This window comes from Theobroma cacao, chromosome 3 (genome assembly GCF_053813885.1).
Source record: "Theobroma cacao isolate CCN51 chromosome 3, ASM5381388v1, whole genome shotgun sequence".
NCBI classification, from domain to species: domain Eukaryota; kingdom Viridiplantae; phylum Streptophyta; class Magnoliopsida; order Malvales; family Malvaceae; genus Theobroma; species Theobroma cacao.
In genome coordinates, this window is record NC_142641.1 from 34,450,521 (window position 1) to 34,471,662 (window position 21,142).

At 36.4% G+C, this 21,142-nt stretch overlaps 2 protein-coding genes and 2 pseudogenes across 4 annotated transcripts; 3 read left to right on the forward strand and 1 right to left on the reverse strand.

Moving 5' to 3' along the window:
• Positions 1 to 9,550: 9,550 nt before the first annotated feature.
• On the forward strand, positions 9,551 to 13,607 carry LOC18604895 (D-aminoacyl-tRNA deacylase-like; annotated as a pseudogene). Its single transcript, XR_016025276.1, has 9 exons — positions 9,551 to 9,712; positions 9,823 to 10,008; positions 10,099 to 10,242; positions 10,548 to 10,611; positions 10,734 to 10,786; positions 11,403 to 11,458; positions 12,026 to 12,100; positions 12,323 to 12,510; positions 13,307 to 13,607. The product of XR_016025276.1 is annotated as a D-aminoacyl-tRNA deacylase-like (transcript).
• A 130-nt stretch (positions 13,608 to 13,737) lies between these two features.
• Positions 13,738 to 14,779, forward strand: LOC18604896 (dirigent protein 22 pseudogene; annotated as a pseudogene).
• A 111-nt stretch (positions 14,780 to 14,890) lies between these two features.
• BASL (breaking of asymmetry in the stomatal lineage) lies at positions 14,891 to 16,717 on the forward strand. The gene is made up of 5 exons (XM_018118271.2): positions 14,891 to 15,113; positions 15,381 to 15,718; positions 15,842 to 15,940; positions 16,252 to 16,418; positions 16,519 to 16,717. Exons 1-5 carry the CDS (start codon positions 15,026 to 15,028, stop codon positions 16,625 to 16,627), a joined length of 801 nt encoding a protein of 266 aa, XP_017973760.1. The 5' UTR covers positions 14,891 to 15,025; the 3' UTR covers positions 16,628 to 16,717.
• Positions 16,718 to 17,358: 641 nt separating this feature from the next.
• Positions 17,359 to 20,853, reverse strand: MPB2C (movement protein binding protein 2C). 2 transcript variants are annotated; one of them, XM_007037591.3, is made up of 5 exons: positions 20,498 to 20,853; positions 20,206 to 20,289; positions 18,876 to 19,220; positions 18,091 to 18,309; positions 17,359 to 17,749 (listed from the first exon to the last, which is right to left on the reverse strand). In XM_007037591.3, the coding sequence occupies exons 1-5, from the start codon at positions 20,714 to 20,716 to the stop codon at positions 17,561 to 17,563; spliced, it is 1,056 nt and encodes a 351-aa protein (XP_007037653.2). In that variant the 5' UTR covers positions 20,717 to 20,853; the 3' UTR covers positions 17,359 to 17,560. The 2 variants fall into 2 exon arrangements, with proteins under 2 accessions (XP_007037653.2, XP_007037654.2); XM_007037592.3 differs by having other exon boundaries at positions 18,876 to 19,223; positions 20,498 to 20,842.
• Between the last annotated feature and the right edge of the window lie 289 nt (positions 20,854 to 21,142).

Sequence of the window (21,142 nt, forward strand, 5' to 3'; positions counted from 1 at the left end):
ATAATTTTCACGGTAGAGGTAAAATTGTCATTTTGCATCTTAAGTTGAAATTTTTAATTTTTCATGAACCCGAGCATTTCTAGACCCTTATGGACCTTGTCTCAGTGTCAAAGAAGTAAAAAGATTGTATAAAGGCAATGGGAAGACAAAATGACCTTGTTAAGGGTATTTTGGTAATTTCATGAGAAATGGATAAACATAAAGCATAAATATCTAAGTTTCTAGGAGGTTCTTTAAATTTTCAGCACTTCTTCTTCTTCTTCTTCCTTTCCCACGTTTTTGCACCCCCCATGGAAGCTTGCTTTGAAACTTCCATATATTTCCTAGAGTTAACCTCGATTTTTATGTTTTTGTGCACCCTTTCACAAAAGGTCTTTGTGTTCTTTTACTTTTTCACCATAAAACCCTTAAAAACCTTTCCTTATTACACTCTGTCACTAGCTGGACATTCTAGAGAGAGAGAGAGAGAGAGAGAAAGAGACTTTTCACATTTGTTTGGAAGCTATTGAAAGAGAATGAGAAAGAAACCCTAAGGTGAGTGATGAACTAGGCTTGGTTTTAAGTTGTTGATAATAGCTAGTAATTAGGATTATGAGTTGTTTTATTGTTGAGGTTGTTTATTCATTTTTAGTGTGATTAGAGTAGTGCAAGGAATAACCATTTGATATAGTTGGAAGCCAATTAGGAATGACTAGTAGAACTTGAATTAGAAACTAACCTTTGGAGTGATATTAATGTAAATTGGATTGGTTGCGATGTTTTTGTGCGTGATAAGTTCCAACGAGGCCCCACAGTCCCATTTGAACCATTAGTGGAGGTTAGAGTTGATTAGAGGTTCAACAATACCAGTGAGTGAACTTGTATTTCAAAATTGTTTTGGAAAATAGAATTGTGTTGAGATTAATTATTTGCATGATTTTATCCAACTTTTCATTAAAAATGAGTGCCTTGGAACAAGCCCTTGATAAATGCTTTGATGTTGTAAAAGGTGTGAAATGTGAAAAGATGATGAATTCATGTGCTCCTATATTGTGTTGGTATACATATTTGAATGTATGTTGTGTAATGATAAATAATGTTGTATGATGATAATGAGGTGTGCGAGTAGGGAGTGCACACATAATGACAGTAAAATGTGTGAGTAGGGAGTGCACAAATGGTGGTATTGCCTTGTGCGTGTAGGGAGTGCACAAGAGCTAAGGAAGGCGGGGTGGTGTAGGTGTTATATATGATTATATCTATAGATATGTGATAGAATGTGTGTGATTGTAATGCATGTGAAATTTGGCATGATGAATCTTGAGAATTTCCCATTTTCTTGCAAATTGATTTTTATTGCAACACTAAATGGATTTTTAGTGCAAATGAGGTCATTTTTACACTTAGGTGCTCTGCTTCTCGCTGCAGCGAAAAACATTCTGTTTTGGCAGCCAACAACTCGCTGTAGAGAGAAACTCTCGGGTTTTAATGCAGTGCTTTCACTTCAATGAAGATTTTGACCACTTTTTTGTCCGAACTAGGAAAAGGGGTAAACATAAAAGTTGTAGCCCTTCCTCGTATCTTTCTAATAGTATAAAAATCAGGTTAATTAAACTCATGTAGTGGGAGATATGATAGAAAAACTAAAATACATGCAAACTGACACTATTTCTTGTTGCAGCGAGAAACTTGCTGCCATGCTTGCTACCTTGCTTGATTTGACATATTTTTCACCCATTTAACTTCATGGATTGATCATGGGTTTTTGCAACACTATGAGGTTATTAATCAAAGTTTGGAAAGAGGGGTTTTTAGTAAGAAATTAAATCAATTACATTGTTTTTGAAACAAGTGCATCATGATTTCCAAATTCTTCCTATCGATTGCTTGTTCCCTTTTTATGTTCACTCACTGAGTTTGTACTCACTGTTTTCAATTTCATGTTTTCATATCAGAAGGCAGTTAGAACCTAGGTCGAGGTATCCACGTAGTTTCGTCTCATTGGTACGTATTTTGTCATTCAGTAGCCGCACCTTCACTGTGGTCACTTCGCTGGAAGTCAGGAGTCATTTTGTTTTATGAATACGTTCATGTGATGTAAAGTACTAAGATACGTGTCTTAGACAAAATATGTATATTTTAACTATTAATGCCACCATGAGTTGAAATGTTAACATCATTTTAGGTTTATATCAATGAAATTCTTGATTGATATAGCCCATTATTAAAGTGATTATAAGTTGGACTTATGAAAGGTGACTTGAGAATAGTTGATGGAATGTTGAGCAAGATTATATAATAGGCTTGCTTGGGCTTGGTGGGCTATGCCTATTGAGCCCATGCACCGATCATGGCCCAAAAATTGGGTCTTGATAGCGTGAATGGGGTGTAGTCATAGCGTGACTTATGCATTGCAGGAATGATGTGTATGAATCGCATGACTGGTTGATATGGTATCGCGTGACTTTGTGATTGGTTGATAAGGTATTGCGTGATATAGGCATGGTCAGCAATGGGTGACTAGTCCATACTCATTGGTGCAAAGGTTGATATGGCATTGCATGAATAAGGTGTAGCCATTGCGTGACACATGCAATGCATGACTAGTTGTTATGAAACGCATGAATAGTTCATATGGTATCACCTGGCTACTTGGTAGATATTGCGTCATTCACTTATTATGTGACATGTTTGTTGAAGTAGGGTAAGGCAATTAAGATAAACATATATTGTATTCTTGTTTAATAATAAAATACAATTATGATGGACAATATCAAACCATCATCAACAGACAAAAACCATCATAACATAATATCCAATTAAATACCTAAACACTCAACCAAAAGTATGAGAAAACATATGAAAGTTAAACCACATATTACAAAAAAAAAAAAAAACACTCAACCACAAATTATTTAGTAGACAAAAGCCTAAACCCTAAACCAGTTAACAAATTATTCATCCCTAAACACAAAGTGTGAATCTTCATCTGCTATGCTTGACTTAGCTAGAACTAATGACAATTGACTTTTTTTTTTCTAAGTTTTCTGTCGGAGAAACTTCTCTCTATTTGTTTCTTTTTGCCTCGCTTCTGTTACTCGATCAGTTGTATTTATTCTTTGCATTAGAAGATTCACAACATTCTGTGTCTTCTCTTCCAATTTTTGCATTCTATTAGTTTGGTTAATGAGTTTTTCATAAATCCTCATAAGCATGTTATACATCACATCATTTGAAATAGGATTTGGAATAACTCTAGATGGACTAGTGGAAAGAGTATGATGGGCAGGAGGAACTAGGCTACCTTCGATAGAGTTGAATGACTCATCAACAATAATCTCATATCCCTTTTTCAAAAGCCATCCAATAAAGAAATTATAAGGCTTGCGATTGGTCCAATCAGCTATTTACCTATTACTCCAGATCATTTTCTTCTTAACAAAAGTTGATATGATGTTTCCATATGGTAGAATCGTCTCATTCAATAGGGCTATGCCTCTCATTCTTTAAATCATATATAGTGCAACATTCACACCCAACTAGCGTCCAATTTATTCCATCATCCACAAGTTCTCAGTGCTACTATATCTTAAATGACTGCTCCTTCTCTGTACTATGGAGGCCAAAAAATTATGCAACAGCCTAGCCATTACAGATTGAAAATGACAGGCAGAACATGAATTTATCATGAATGGTTATGTTCTTCTTATGACTAGGCCCCACATGGGGGGCGGTTCATAAAATGGGGGAAGTTTGTCTTGTCCATTTTGTACTCCGTTTTCAAGAGCTTCCCAATATAGAAGGCAGTCACTGTAAACTCTATTCCTTCCAAAAACACGTTCAAACTATACTCTACAAAATCACTAGGATTGTCCAAGTCATATTTACTTTAGGCTATACTGGAGTGAAATTCCTAGACAAAGACAAAGATCAAGCTATAATTCATATTTGGAAAGGTACTTAGACCTTTAAGTTTACTCATGTCAAAAAAACATATTTAATTCATGCTCAAGCTCTACGTATTCATTAACGCTTTCCCAATCTACTACTTTTTCGCATGATATAGCAGCATTCTCTATTACCCTATGTGTTGTTCCTAAATCGTGAGGATGAAGACGGAGCGTTACCTTGTTCAATGGAAAAATCGATTGATGCGGCAGACAGTTCAAGAGATAGTTTCCATTTCTTCCTGGAGCGTAGAGTAGAGTAATCATCATCACACCTATTTTCTTGGACATTGTCACTAACATTGGTAATGCAAGAAGATGCGGCCATTGATTTCGATGATATTGGAGGCTTCAGGCTTCTTGGCTAAACTTCGAACTAAAAAGAGGTTTGAAAGATTTCCTTTGAATTATAAGTTAGGGTTTTTCTATATTATGCGTGTTGAATATGATGTGTTTTGATGTGTGATATGTTAACTCATTAGCCCAAGATTTTGGGTTTATGGTGGCTTTCCCACCCTTCTTACTTCTAATAATTGTTCCCCTTTCAAATTCTCCCTTACAATTTTAAACCAAGTAACGACCATAACTTCAGATAGTGCATCGCGTGACTAGATTTCATATGAGACAAGTGACTCAAGCTATGCGTGATTTATTTTCATTCGTTGCGAGACCTAATATTAGGCATTACGTGACCCCATATTAGGCATTATGTGACCCCATATTACGAATTACGTGACTAGCTCTTATGTATAGCAATTCAACCCTGAATACAGTGAATGGTGTTAAAAGAATTGCGTATGCGTGAACCCACGTCCTTAACTGCGTTGCGTGACTTAGACCAAAGCTTGTTGGCTTCCATCTATGATTGCAAAGCAAGATCAATGGTAGACTGTGTAGTTGAATTTTAAACAACCAAGCCAAGTCTCTTGCTAACAATATCGTTCCATGTTTGAAACCATAGTACAATGGGATAATGAAAGAAAATGAAGCAATGTGATTTCCCTAGTGGAGGTAGGCTATTTTAATTTATGGGTACGCATAAGTTTACCAAAACACCCATTGATTGGACTGAAGACTTTAAGTCTCTCATTCATGTTTCAGTTGAACAAATTATAACCTTCAAATTGAAAATAAATCTTGGCATGAAGGCTAAACTGAGAATGATAAACTGTATCTACACTTTCTGAGCTATGTGAAACACTAAAGAAGCTGAGAACATCAAAAGTTCACTTCCTTATTGATAGATTGATCCAGCATGTCTTTCCTAAACCAAATTTCCCCTATAATTTATGCCATATGAAATTTATCGTGTTTTTATTTAATTATTTACAAAGATAAACAAATTATAAACATGTACAACGCATTTGATGATCCCATAATATTATTTTGAGAGGCATACATCTTGGTGGGGAAGTTGTCAAACATCAAAGTATCATCTCTAGACTAGGTCAAACTCAAGTTCAAATAGTATTGTTTAATGCAAAACTCAATGGCAGGGTGGAAACAATCCCTAACAACTCATGTCTACAGAGCCACTTTCTTCAGCTATGACACCCCATACATTCTCAGAGTTTCTCATTCGCATTGGACAGCTATTTCGTGTGTGCCCAGTTTGTCTACAAATTGAACATTCCTTAAGTTGTCATCGTCATGGAGCCGTCGGCTAAGTCGATGATGGTGTCAGATTTGTCAATAGACTTGCAAATGGCGTCGGGCAATTTTGTCTATTATGACCATAACTTTTTCATTGTGAACATCTACGTCGTTGACTGCCTTCCCTAGCTAATGGAATCTTTTTCCTCCTAGGTTTTCCCGCTTGGCCTCTCCAAATTAGTGGTAAAACGACAATTTGTTGAATATCATGGGGGATGTCCCACTCATTAGAATGCCCAACCAGGCGAATGGGAACCGCATATCTTTCCACCCAAGATTGAGTCTTGTAATAGTCCGAGCAGAATTCAATGGCTACACGTTTGCACTTACTGCCAAGATAATGAAATCACAAATGACGAACAATTTAATATTTTAATTCATTACAAAGCAAATAAGAAAACATGAATATTCATACCTTATTGTTGCCATGGCATGCGTGCAGGGGAATAAATTGATATGAAACTCACTGCATGAACATAGCTTGGTAGACAAGTTGACGATTTTGTCCTTAGTCTCGCTTATAACTTGGAACTTTACTCGATCGATTATTTGTGTGGAAAAGTGACATGCTTCATTGAATCATGTATTCAACAGATTGGTAGTCCAAAGGCTAAGAGGCGTGGTCAAATATAATGCCTCTTTGTGCCGATCATGGAACCAATTTGGAACATGCCTCTGATGCACTTAATCAAGATGGTTATTGGCATTTTTCTTGCCTGCATCAAACACAAGTTAATACACTCCACAATGTTGATGTCATGAGCTTGTAGCACTTTACTAGTGACCGTGCACGGGCCCATCTCTTAGGGCGTAATATCATAAGGTGGTCGAAGTAGGTTTACAAAGCTATTTCAACTGATTCATATGTTTGTTAAAATCGATGAGCTTGTAACAGCTGGCAACGAGGGTGAAAATTGCGGCAACATCTTTGTGCTTGAACTTATTTTTAACATTTTTCCCCAAGTGGTAATTGCATAAACCATGGTGCGCGTCGTGGTACACTTTCTCAACTACATTCTTAATGCCAAGATATTGATCAGAAATGAACATTGTATTTTCAGGACAACCAATTGCAAGATGTAATTGGGTAAAAAACCATGACCAAGACTCTTCGTCCTCCACGTGGCCAATGCCAAATGCAATTAGATATATTTGCTCATTTGCATCTTTACATACTACAACAAACAAAATACCCTTGAATCTACCTTTCAGATGTGTAGCATCGATAGCAATTATAGGCTGCATTATAGCACTGAACCACTAGAGACATGCCCTGAACGCCCAAAAACAATATTTTGAATCATTGTTCCCTGTTCGTAGCAACAACTACAACAATACTAGGATTTTCAAGTTCCAACATATGAAAATACGAGGGGAAGAGTTGGAATGACTCATCTAGGGGATCGAAAACAAGACTCTTCGCATACTTCTTCGTTTGCCAAGCCTTACCATATAGGCATTGCAATCTTCACTTACGATTCATCTTTTCTATTATTTCTTTAGGTCTCAATGGTGTTACATTATTTTCCTGTAGCCTAGGGGAGATAAGCTCACCAATTAACCTCATGCTCGTAGTTCGAAACCCACCTTGTAAACCATCAATAGTGCATGTGTGGACCTTGTGGAACGTCGAACTTGCCAATATTCTCCTTCAAGCAACTTAGTTGCATGCAAAGCAAACTTGCATGCTTTCTCCTTACAAGCAACCTTCGAATGAGCGTGACATGACTTTTTAACTCTAATCTCGAAATACTCTTTTAATGCTAACATGCTCAAAGCTCGTTTCAATTCAGCCTTCAATGGAAACATTTTTTTGCGATATAAGTGGTCGTTAATTGATCTAAGCTCCTCAATCGCAACTATTTGGAAGGATATCATATTTACACCGAAACAATCCATTGACGAGATACCCTTGCATTTACCCTTTCTTAATCACTATTATCAGGCAAACGAATCCCGATCTCATCAGCGATGGGGTTGTTGTAAATAGGGTCATCACACTAAACATCTTTTAAGACAACAGTTATGGCATGGTCATTGCACTAAACACTTCCTAACACAACAGTTGTGGCATATTTATACTACCATATGCAAGATTGTAATCTAGAATGTCATTGTCCTTACCCCTGTCATCCTTTGAACAGTCATCATGTCCGTTAACATAGTCGTCTTCATAGTCATCGTCAATCTCATCATTCCAATATGCAATGTCCTCTTCTTCACCATCATTGTTAATCTGATAAGATGCATCGTCATCACTCACAACTATCATAGTATCGTTTGTGAATGGCAATGGACCCATTGCATTTTCAGGCGATGGTTGCGTTTGTTGCCAAGAACGAAGTATTTTGCTCGATGCACATTCTGATTAAAATTGTGCAGACATCATTTGTATACACCTTATGTGTGTACTGAGCTATTCAAACTCATGTGCATCTGTCAATGGTGATTGCCATTGTTGTTTGTTAGGAAATGCATGGTGTAGTATGTCTGAATCATTAAAATTCTATAATAGGTGATTATTATGTTGGACACCATGTTCATGTGGAATAACATTTGCATGTCGTGCCTTAACTATCACAAACACTACAACTGCCCTCTCATCTCGTAGAATACTTGCTACATCTTCATCGTCCCTAATAACTGCATGCGAAACCTTTGTGGCATGACTGAGCAATGCATGTAGCTCAATTCATTATTATGTGAGTTGACCACAACAACCTCTTCAACCAGCTTCATTAGGACCGAAAATGACAAATCACTTCTAACACCCCTTACTCGTATCTCATCACCTTTGTAAGTGTCATCGATCCAATGACTACCATATTAAATCATAAGGTTCACATTTGGCATGTTGCTGAAAATTAAAAGTAAATTAGTGTCACATTTAGTCAATTTATTAAAAATTGCCCCTCAATGCATAAAAACCAGTTACGCAATGCCGAAGTCACGCAATAACATAAAGTCAATCTCGCAATGTCTAATACACATTCACGCAATGCCTAAAAATTAGTCAAGAAATGTCTCAAAACAAGAGATGCATTGCACAAGTCACATTGCGCCTATAAGCTAGTCTTGCAATACCTAAAAATAAGTCATTCAATGCCTAATATCTACTCACATTATACCAATATAACTAGTCGCGTAATGGCCATACGTCACGCAATATATAAAAATCAGTCATGGAATACCTACAAACTAGTCAAGCAATTCTTAAAATCTAGTCAAGCAATGCACATGTCACGCAATTACTAAAATCTAGTCTCGCAATGCCTACTATCTAATCCCACATTGTCTAATATTCAGTCACGCAATGCCAAATAAACAAGTTAAGCATTTCTAATAATCAATCATGCAATGCCTAATATCCAATCACACACCTTAATATACAGTGACACAATGTCTAAAAAATATTCATGAATTGCCTAATAACTAAATGATTTCACTACTTCTAGCTAGATTTAAGTTGCCAAAGTTATTCATGCAATGCCTTATATCTAGTCACATACCCTAATATCTTATGACACAATGCCTAAAATATATTCGTGACTTTCTTAATAATTAATTGATTTCTTTACTCTCAGCAAGGTTTAAGTTGCCAAAGTCGTATAATTTACCCACCAACTTTTGGATTCTATGAATATAAAAAAGTAAATCTAAGAACCCATTATATATACTTTGATGTCATTTATGTTCTTTGGGATAGTGAGAAGGTTGAATGACGATATAGACATCGATGGCGTTAAAGAACTAGATGATGAGATAGGTAAATCGAGATTTAATTTTAAAATTTTTATTTGAATAGTGGGAGAGGGGAAAGAAATCGAGATTATTTAATTTGAAATAAATAATTTAAAAGGTATTCTTATCAAATTATATCAAAAATTATTTAAAAATAATAAAAATTATAATGAAAATAATTTTTAAAGTGAGCTTCACAATTTCCTCTTTATACTCTCATTTGGCGGGTCAGTCCCCATAAATAACAACCATACCCGAAGAAGCCTCCACGGCTGGAGCCTGGACAGGCGGACAGATGGTGACACTGGTGGTGGCAACCAGCGCGGACCCGGCCTCCATCGGCCCAGCCTCTTCTCTCTTAGCCATGCCCGGCTGGCATCCTGGCCCCTCCCTCTAGGTTCAATCAAGTCCCCTCTATTTCCATTCTCTTCTCTGAATATTCACAGACAAGAAAAACCACCCAAACTATGCCCTAATCTTACATTTGTTGTCTAATATCGAATTTGGGATGCAGCGAGTTATGTCAACAAGGAAGTGAGGCTAATAAAACTCGACAAACGACTTGTCGTAGAGAACCATTTGGACAAGCGTTGGGAGGAAGCCACTGGCGAGACTGTTGACGACGTCGTCTTTCTCAGCAAGCATGTCGCTTCCTCTAATAGACCTGCACTTACCATTCATCCCATCGGTATTCAATTTTTTTTTTTTATTGCTACAACTTCTGTTTCTACGTTGTTATTAGTAGTATATTTTTCCCCTAAACTTTATACTGTTTTAGGCACGCCGCACGTGCGTGAGGGTGAGGCTTTAGTCTGCCGGCAGAAAGCCAGGATGGGCTGCACCACCGAACCGGCGGATAGGGCCATGGTTTAGAATCTTGAAGAACATTGCTCATTCACATAATTTAATTCCTGAATTTGAGGTAATCCAGTGCAAGAACTTGTAAAAGTTTATATTAATTGATGTATTGTTAAGTGTACAATTCTATACACTGTTGTATTAAATTACAGCTCCCCTCCTAGTCCAAGATTTTTTTCAAATCTTTATTACTAATAACTTGTGGTTTATTGATAATATAAAAGTTATACACTTACAGTCTATTTATGATCTATATTTTTTGACTTGTGAATTACTTGGAATATTATTGCAGATATTATGAATATGTATAGATAAATAGGTTAAATTGTTTCTTTTATGTTGTTTTTAGTATATTTTATCATAATGTAGGTCACATTGGAGGCTACTCATCATGGTCCTGAAATCAATTCACCAACTATGTTTGTGGAAATTGGTAAAATCTTTATCACTGCTTGTGTTACTTTCAATGACCGTTTGATTTTTCTGTTTTTAATTGCTATTGCTGTTGCTCTTTTTTCACTCGGTTTTGAAACTTGCATTTCTGCTTTTTATGAGGTAGTGCAGAAGAATATTGGAAGAGACAGGATGCTGCAGAAGCCATTGCTCTAGTGGGTATCTATTTGTGAGCATAGTCGAATTACCTTACATTAATTTATGCCTGTTTATATGAAGAAAATTAATTTGATTGAGATTTTGTAAAGACGACCTGTTTGAAACAAAATTGTTTAAAATCCAAATAATTCTCTCAATTTAATCAAATTGACTGCAATCAAACATTAAAATGGAATGCAACTGTTTTATTAAAGCAAAATACTTGATTGAGTTCGCTGTACAAACTAAATGCGGCCTTTCTCATTACTTAAGTATCCATATTTACCATACTTATCATATCTCTTCAATATGATCATGAGGGCACTTGTGCACCCTCATCAGCATGAACTGCATGAGTATGTATTGTATACATAATTGAGGTTACCAGAAGGAATTTCATTTGACTATATCCAGCATGTCAGCAGTCACCCTTGTTTGTCTTCTGATCATCTCATGCAGTTAACTTTGAAAACTAACCTTCTTCTTTTCCTATAGCATGTTCTTCTTTTCCTTCTTTCACTGTCTTTGAACTAGCGTCAATTTGGAATGCTAATGTACATGTGATGGTGACATCTAGTAATTAAAGATGTTTGTTCATTTTCCGAATGAATTTGAATAATATGGTATTTGAAGTTAGTGTGGGAAGGACTGGGTCTCGGAGGAAGAATGGCAGTTGGAGACTGGAGCAGGTATGGTCTTGCCAACCATTTACCTACTTTGTTGTGAGGAGCTGCCCGATATGAATAATAATAGGGGACATTTTCTTTTTGAAAATAACCTCAGCACATCAATTTGTTATGGCTCTCTCTCTCTATCTCTGCTGCTTAGTCATTAAATAAATGAAGTGCAAGGATTTCTAACCCCAGTTAATGGCTTTTCTAAATTCTTCATCATTTTGTGTATTTGTGATTGATTTGCTTTGGAAGATTTGATGACATTGACATCATTGTATGAAATCTTCTTTCTATTTTGTGCTGTCTAAATTTTAGTTTATAAATAATGAGAAGAACTTCGTATTGTAGATGAAAACTATGGGAGCAATCCTTGGTAAAACAATGACATTGAAGTCAGACTGACATATGGGATTGAAATTTAAAGGACATAGTGGAAGAAGTCAAAAAAATAGATGGAAAAAAACCTTTTGCTTTTTCATTCTACCTAAACTTTTACGGCAGTTTAATCTCAATAAAATATTATAATCGTTTCTGAAACTCACTTACTTTTGCCCCTCTTCATTAAAGAATAAAATGATGCAGGGACAATGATGGAAACAAAATCCTTCTTGGCATAGGTGGTGGTCATTATGTACCCAGGCATATGGATATTGTGCAGTAAGTTACAACACAAGCTTCTGGGACCCTCTATGCTAGTTTTAATTTTCATTTTGTTAGGCATTGAGAAATTGGATTCCTAAAGTACTTGTTTGGATTTTGACAAGTAGCACTTGTTATAAAAATTCTCATATAAGCCCATTTTTGAACCTGTTTGGATTTTTTTACATAAAATCTAGATGCTGAACTTTGCGTATTTAATTATTCTCATAAAATTTTTAGGAAAGATGGTGTTTGGGCAGGACATCTGCTGCCTGGCTATTCTCTGTTGATGGAAGATCCTGGAGAAGCAAAAGTACCAATGAATTCAGTGGGTGTTGGTGGAACACGGAGAGAAACAATCAAAGTTGCATTTGAGACCACCAATTGGCTTTTCCTGGAGGAGAAGTTCTAGCCCATCTTGATCACAAGTTAGTCACTGGTGTTATAGAATTTTTTGTTTGAACTTAATATGATAGACACTGTTAATAGAATCTACCTTAAATTTCTACCAGAAAAGAGAGGTGAAAAAACAAGTAGGCTACCTCACTATCATATCCATGTTTCAAAGAAAAGTAAATCTGGACTCATAGCAAGAGTTCCTAAATTTATCATAATTTCTGGCTTATTTTCACAGAAGATCTTCTCAATGAAACTGTGCACTGATGCTTTTGATCATTGAGAACTTACTACTCATGGAGTAACTCTTGGGGCAAACGTCACCCTAATAACTGAAGGATAAATTGTGCTAACATATGTTATGCATTAAGTCGTACTCTTGCCAGGGTATAAAGGACAAGTTCTCTGATGGGATCAGCATGTGAAATATTCAGTTTAAGCTGGTTCTTCAAAACAATTGTGATCTTCAATTTGCAGTAAGATATGGAAAAAGGATATTTAATTTGGTTTAGCAAAATAAATATTTCAGGGTCATTCAAGAACATCACTTGTTTGATATTAGGAATTTTGTTTCTATTTTTAAGCATGCATGTGGGGATATTTTATGTTGTCGCCACCTATAACCACCATGTAAGCCACAAGCCAAGCTCCAGTCATAGTAATGAAAGGTAAAGTAAATAAGCATGTTCTATTTGATTCAACAGATGATGAGTTATTTAGGGGAAGATGGTTTCACATTGATTTTATATCATCTCTGGACTCTAGTTTTCGAGTCCAAAAAAGGAGGGGGAAAAAAAAACTAATGCTGCTACTCTTTGGTGATATCAGGAGTTTCAAGAGTTGGCAGAGAAATGCCGTTAAAGGGTTTTTGGCAGAGCAGAACATGAAGATTGGCAAACCCGGCGACTTCTGTCCCTGTTAAACGCTGCCTATGGTTGACTTTTGGAAAAATAGATTTTTCCCGATAATGCACTACAAAATTACAGCCTAGGGCAATATAAAAGTCTTTGAATTAACAATGGATTTAGAGTTAATTCTATTTTTCGATTGTACAGAGTGCTCTGTCAAACTACGATGCTACTGTTTTCTTTTATGAAAGTGACATAAGTCGATATATTATTGGCCTAAATGCTCACATCTTGAGGGTTTTGCAGGTCAAAAGCAAATCATCTTTTTTGCAAAATGGGAATTTTGAGGTAGACGATGTGTTTGTTGAGATGTTTCAACTCTAAAGATTTCTTCTACCTAAACACTAGTCTAAGCCCATAAAAATAGACTTTTCAGCAAACGTGATTATTGGTTTCGTTTTAGATTTGTCCTGGTCTGCCGTGGCGTTTTCGGTTTGAAATCTAGAAGAAAAATGGATGCAGAGGAAGTTTCCACCCAAGAAACTCTCTACCTGCTCCGAACCCCAGGGTCTAATCTTCACTGGATTTTTGGCAAGTGGCAGAAAGAACATTGAATTAGGCATCCTAAACGTGCCCGACAGGTTTTTCCATTCTACTTTAAAAATCAGGGCAAAGCTTCAGTCAACTAGGAAGACCACTCCATTTTATAAGACATCTTCCTTCTCCCTAGAGTTGCACGAGCAAGGCATTTATCTTGGGTGGTAAGCATGGCCTATGCAAGCAAATTTTTGCTTCTCATAGCGTTGGTTGCAGCTGCTTACAACACAGATGCCTTGAAGCAGAAGGTGACTCGCATCCAATTCTACATGCATGACATCGTTGGAGGCCCAGAGCCAACTGCTGTCAGGGTAGCTAGCCGCTCCAACTTCACCGGTCAAGACCCGATCGCAGCCACGTTTGGGTCTATTGTCATGATGGACAACCCTCTGACGGTCACCCCAAACATAAACTCGACGTTAGTTGGGCGTGCTCAAGGGATGTATGCTATGTCATCACAACAAAAGGAGTTCAGCCTTCTTATGACCCTTACTTACGCTTTTACTAGCGGACCTTATAACGGTAGCACCTTCAGCGTCCTCGGCCGCAATCCAGTAATGAATGAAGTAAGAGAAATGCCGGTGGTTGGAGGCACCGGAAAGTTTAGGCTAGCTCGTGGATATTGCCTTGCCAGGTCCTACTCAATGAAAGAAATGGATGCAGTGATCGGATATAATGTAACATTGCTACACTAGTAGCCATATGAATATGATTGTAAGAGTAGAGTATTGGTGTTTAGAGTCATGTATTGGAATTTTGGATGGGAGATTTTCAGTCAAAATCCTTGTAACAGTTTCTTTTGTAATTTGTCAAAATAAAGGGAATAGTAAAAAGTTGAAATATTTGTTAGCCATAATTAAGACAGGTTGCCAACTATACTATTACCTCCACAAATTTCTCTCCTTTTTTACCATAACCGACCCTTCTAGTCATCATCATGCCCTCGCACTGTAACTCCCTTATTCATTCCATGCATTTCTCTAATTTTCAAATTCAAATGGTCATTTCCCTCTTCCAATTCAACCTCTCTCTCTCCCCCTTTCAAACTACTGTTACAGAAGCATAGCAAAGACAGCAAGGAAGATAAAAAAGGACAAAAAGAATGTCCACGCCGTGGACACTGACAAGGTTCGTTAGATGGAGAGTAAGGGATTGGGCTTCATGTTTCTTGGCTTGCCGGTTCCCTTTAGGTAAAACAGATTGACAAAACACTGGTTAGCTTTTAATCCATTTTTTCTTTTCAAAACTCGTGAAAGTTTTTATATACCATTTTCAGGAGGGTTGAAGCTATTGTAGTAAACCTTACCATATAAAATTTTTCTATAGAATGATAAAACATGCATCACAATCTTGCATGATGGTATACTTGAAATCTTGGCGATCATAAAAGTTTATTAACATTGCCCAATTTTCCTGTCCAATAATCTGTGTTGATTTTATATGTATTAAATTTGCAGAAGAAGAATCAGAGACACATCGCTCTTCATCGCCTCAACTGCCAATCAGAAACACGGTTTTCGAAACCAAGGAACACACCGGAGATAAGAAGAGTAACAAAAGACTGTCACGGCAAAACAGATGCACCAAGGATAGACAGCTAGACCTGAGTCCAGCAGTGCCTAGGAATACTGCTTCAGTAGAAAATGGGAGTGACAACTCAAGCTGGGCACGTTTTTCTGATGAAGAATATATAGTCTTCTGCTTTAGAGAAGATGGAGCCTTTGATGTTGTGAAGGATAGCAAATCCGAAGATTCCAATCACTCGAGTAGAAGTTCATGGCCTGTTAATCGAAAGGTTTAACCATGCGATTTGAATTTATTTTCTTTCTCTCTTTTGGCTGGTTTTTCCCCTCGTTTAACGTGACCAAATTACAATTTGGGTTAATGTTTCCTTTGTCTGTTTTTTGGTCGGGAACAGCTTAATTATGCTGAGGATGCAGAAAGAGATAAGCAAAGCAGCGATGAGGGAAGATCAAATGAAGATGGAAAAGAGGAAGAGATCATTCCTGCTATAGAGGTGAGGCTGTGTAGCTATATTCTGAGTGGACATACGAGTTTTTACACCAAAATACAATGTTGGAATCCAAGTTCTCATGTTTTCTCTGTTGAATATCCGTTTACAATTATTGTGAGTTATCTGCAAATTAAAATATCTTGGAGACCTACGAATTAATGAAACAGTGACATAAACATAGAACAGTAACTTGTGAAAAATAAGATGCTAATATATACTTAGTAGAAAGGCAAGGCCATATCCACTATTGCGTAGCAGTTGAGAGTCTTGTCCTTGGAGGAATTTTCAAAGGTGGCATTTCGCTTAATATTTAGGGTGATGGAGAAGGGAGCAGCATCTGCTTGGAGGTAGAGTTAGCTTCAGGTAGCATAAGGAGAAGACATTACCAGGTAGAGGAGACACTTAACCGCGGGATGGTTTCTGTTGAATCAAGTGACTCGAACCAATCTGATGGCAGCACGGGATCATTTGCCTTTCCTGTGTAAGTTGAGGAGAAGTTTGGTTCATTGATTGTAAATTCAATAACTTTCTGGTCCTAGAAGCTTATGTTTTGATATCTTTGGTGAATGCTGCTATTACAGGCTGGGATGGGAGTGGATGGGAAGTCCAGTGCAAATGCCGAAATCTGATGGCAGGAACCCAAGGAAGAACAAGGCCCTCTCTGTGCGTTTCCAATGTTTCAGATTCTGATGGTCCTTGTGTCTTGTCTCAATTTATGAAGATAGTAGCCATGTTTATCATTCTTTTAATAACAACTGCATCTGATCTAGCGTTACAACACCCTTCCTCTCCCTCCCCTTTCCCGCTGGTTTTGCTCCAACAATTAATTCTCTCGCGTCTACGCCCTTCCGCCAACTTGGAGTTTCCTTTTACATACTATTTTTTATTACGCAATGAGAAGTAACCTGAAACAAACTTAAAAAATCAAGACTCGAATTCTAAGGGCTAGGACACAGAATTGGTGTTTTTCACTCCAATTAGATGCCTATTTGAACAGTCCTTTTGGTCTATTTGAGCCGGTTCCTTGCAAGATTTGGGTTGAAAATAAGAAATTGATGTTCTTTTCTTTCTACTTTTCATCCGGGTTAATAAAAAAATGGTGGGGGGGTGGCGTGACAACTTTCGATTGAAGCAGTTGAAAATCAAAATGAACATCCCAAGTTCTGATCCTCCTCCCAAGTGAAAACAAAACCTTTCCGCTAGTAGATCAACGACAGAAATATGAAGATTTAAGTTATGCCAGAAGTTGCACCAACTGCAGCCAAATGGAGAGGCAGCCATAGTAATCAGGGAAGATTCCTTGCCGGCCTTTTAATGAGAGCAATAATAAGCGTTCAATACGTATTGTAGTCAAACATCCAAGGAGATAGTATATTCCAGTTTTAAATATAAAACATGTGCAAAAATTGGATGCCAAACAATTGAAACTAAAAAGCCATATAAACATACAAGAATGGCATACAATAAGTAAGGAAAAGGATACAGAAGCAGCCACCAACAAAAAAAAGGGGAAGTGAAGGAGGAGATGAGTTACAGTAAATAAATGCTACAGCGTGAAACCGATAATACCAATACATCAATTAGCTTGCGTGAAATGCTTCAAGCTTATGAAATGCTTCAAGCTTATGAAATGCTTATATTGCTTTCTTCCAAACTTTCTGATCTGAAAAGAAATGATTGAAGATATAACCTTGCACTGGCTGCAGCAGCAAGGGATTCTTCATCTTGCTTCTCTTTGGCAGCAGCAAGAGCAGCAACATAAGCTTGCCTCGCTTCTTCCATTTTCTGTATCTCGTTGTCATCTGCATCATCCTGCTTACACCAAAGTGGATGTTTCATGATTAAACATGGCAAACAATGGTTCCACAAAGTAATGATCTTTATTAAACAAATCAACAATAGCCTAAATACAAATACTTTTACTTTCAACTCTGTCTTACAGAAAATCCAAATGAATGAAGAGCCATGAATAGAAACAGAAAAGGTTATGAGACACAAGCCCTTATAAATGATATTGGCAATTAATGCAAGACAGCAGATATTTGGACTTCTATTCCCTTCTACCATATAAAACCATTTGATATTTTTGAACAGTGCAACAGGAAAAGTCATATCAAAATAATTTGATACCAGGCAGAGGATAGAGAGCTTACTATATAAGGGAGATGATCGAAATGGTACGAAGCTACATCATAATCTTCAGCATGTTTAGTGGAGTTGTTCTTTGTCAAACCATTTAATAACAGCATAAATGATGAAAATTCTCCTTGCACCGAGTCTATATCATTTTGCAGCTTCTCTACCTTCTGCTTAGATGTTATTGCTTCCCACTGAGTCTTCTCCAAGGCAGCCTGCTTGTCTGCAAGCTTAATCTGAGGAAAAGCATATTTATCAATAATGATCTGGGATAATTTCACAACTAACAATTGAGCAAGAAGAAATTCACAATCAATACATTATATATACACATCTCTATTCAGCAGTCAAATAACTCAAAGATAAACAGAAATCACAAAATGGAAAATGAGAACCAGGTATGTTGAAACCTTATATAATGGATGATACTCATATATTTAAATCACACACTAAACATTTTTAATGATACTCGTATTTTAAAAACCTTTCAACAGACAATAATTACAAAATCATTCAAATTCTTCCAGCAATGCAGTTAATGCTTGTAGTTGTAACAGCCTTTTCTATGTCTATTATGGAATAATATCCATCCTAACTTTCTCTAAAAAAAATGTAAATCTTACAACAAAATAATCTCAATCAACATAAGCTCCAAGTTTATATTCAAAAAAGAAAACAGATTTTGCTGCCTCCATCAAAGTTTCATAGATAAATACTGAGAAGGTAATTACAATGCACTAACTATTTGTATATGAAATGCATAAAAAAAAAATTCTAGCAGAAATACATAACAATTGTACACCTTGGCATCAGAGAGTTGTAGCTGTATAGACTTGACCAAAGAGTCCTTTTCTGCAGCATGTTGCTTCAATTTATCAAGTTCTGCCTGAATATCATTAATCTGATTCTTCGAAATCTCTGCTGCTTTGAGAAGCTCATCTGTTTCCAGTAACTTTCTTTGCATATCCTCCAGTTGTTCCCTCAAAGCAACTAACTCCTCATCTTCTTTTTCTGCTGCCAAAGCCCTTGAGGAAAAGATTGAAAAGCTGTCACCATCTTGGTTATTACTACCATTCCTGTCTCCTTGGTCCTTCTTCTTTCTCACTGGAATGGACTGAGCTGCATTCCTCCCTTTCATATCAGTAGCCTTCTTGAATGAAAAGAACACAGTTATAGCCCATTCATAAAGAGAACATAAACATCATCTCACAGAAGAAAAGTTATCAAATTAAAATCTAGGAACATGAGCAAATTTTGACAGTAAAAAACAATTTCATATTAAAAATAATGAAATATTGTAATTGAAACCTATCAAACACTGGATATTTCATAACCCTGATTAAAACCGATACAGTTTTCTGTGATACAGTAATTGAAACCTATCAAACACTGAGATACAGTTTTCTGTCCTGTTCTTTTTCATTCCTCATAGGAACTAGCTTAACATCTTTGCTCTGAATGGTCAGAAATATCTAATGCAGAGCCAACCATGCCTACCATAGTGAGATTAAAACTTCAATTGGCAAGGTGGCATGCTATATACAAGAACAACAATTGCTAATCAAACAGAAAGAAAACATCAATTTGATCCGAGTAGCCAATATGTCACCAAGGATTAGTCAATATAGACTAGTAACAAGTTATCAACTAGACAACTGAAAATGGTCAGAGCTGGTCTAATGAGGCATTATAGTATATTACGAAAAAGCACCACTTTCAGTTGCTTATACGTAATAAAGGTATAGCAGAGTGTGTACAAATTTTTCCAGCAGGTACTAAGAATTAGAAAGGAGATATGACACACATTTTTTCATCGTAAAAATATAAAAGCACATAATACAATAATATACTCATAATTTCCACTTAAATATGTATAACATATAAAAGATTTATATTTGATTCACTCTGTGATGTATAATTACTTACACAATCAGTATATAACAACAACTCGCGACGTTGACAGGAGAATTTTTAAAACCCTTACTTATAAATGCAAGTTTTGATGAGGTGACAAGCTCTACTTCACTCTAATAGTATAAGGATGCTATTGGATAATGCAAGCAATACATAATTCTACAATTTTTTCAATTAAATACAACATATAAATTGAAACAAGTACAAAAGAATCTTACTTTCCGGGATAGGTATTCCCTTGAAGGCGTCTTAGTATATATCATCGAACCACGCCTTGTAAATGAACTGTTTGCTTTCCGCTCCTGATCAAATACAAATTTACAAAAGAAATAAGAAAGTTAAATTTAAAAAGAAATCCTTTTTCTTTCTTTTTTTTTTTTAATAGCGCAAGGGAAATAGAATAATTTTGCATACCATTTTCTTTTCACTTTCTCTCTATTCTTCTTTAATTTAAAAAAATGAATCAAATATAAAGAAAAAGTAAATTCAGTAAAGAGAGAGGGAGATTACGATGAGGGATTGAACGAGAGGGATCATCTCGACGAGATCGTTGTAGAGGACGCGATCCACATTGCCGTTAGAGGGGGTTGAGTTTGTGAGTGAGGACTGAGTTCGATGGTGAGTCGGGGACGAGTTGTCGTTAATGTTGTTATCCCCTGAAAGCCAGGATTTGGGGTCCCCGAAGCCAGAATTGTCTTGTAAATCTACGAAATGTTGCGGCTCAAACATTTTCTTTCTAAAAAAGAATAAAAAAAAAAAAGACGACGAAGAATCGAAAACACACAAAGAGAAAAGAAGTGGAATTTTGAAACTTGAAAGAGTGAAGAGGAGAGAGAGAGAGTTAACGATTTGATTTTTTTTTTTTCTTTAAATCGTTTTCGTTCGTTTCCTTTTACGGGCAACGGCTCTCCAAACGTATTTTGGAAGGTAATTTCGAAGATTACTAAAATACCCCTGAACCACCATGAAAATAACTGAATAGTAAGAGCCGGCAGATGAATTAAACTTGCAGACGAAAAAGAAAAGAAAATGGATTTTTTTTTTAATAAAAAAAATTCCCTTTTACTTTTTGTGATTATGTGCGCTGTATTTTTTTAATAAAAATTCAAGAAATTAATTTTTTTTAAACGAAATTAAGCTATACCTATACTAATA

Excerpts from the sequence above, each read along its gene's own strand:
- MPB2C (XM_007037592.3), bottom strand. The coding sequence starts at position 20,716 with ATGTTTGAGCCGCAACATTTCGTAGATTTACAAGACAATTCTGGCTTC. Across the intron at positions 19,224-20,205 it reads GGGAATACCTATCCCGGAAA|AAGGCTACTGATATGAAAGG; the intron begins GTAAGATTCTTT and ends TTTTCATTCAAG. Across the intron at positions 18,310-18,875 it reads TACAACTCTCTGATGCCAAG|ATTAAGCTTGCAGACAAGCA; the intron begins GTGTACAATTGT and ends GCTTTTCCTCAG.
- BASL (XM_018118271.2), top strand. The coding sequence starts at position 15,026 with ATGTCCACGCCGTGGACACTGACAAGGTTCGTTAGATGGAGAGTAAGG. Across the intron at positions 15,114-15,380 it reads GGCTTGCCGGTTCCCTTTAG|AAGAAGAATCAGAGACACAT; the intron begins GTAAAACAGATT and ends TTAAATTTGCAG. Across the intron at positions 16,419-16,518 it reads GGATCATTTGCCTTTCCTGT|GCTGGGATGGGAGTGGATGG; the intron begins GTAAGTTGAGGA and ends CTGCTATTACAG.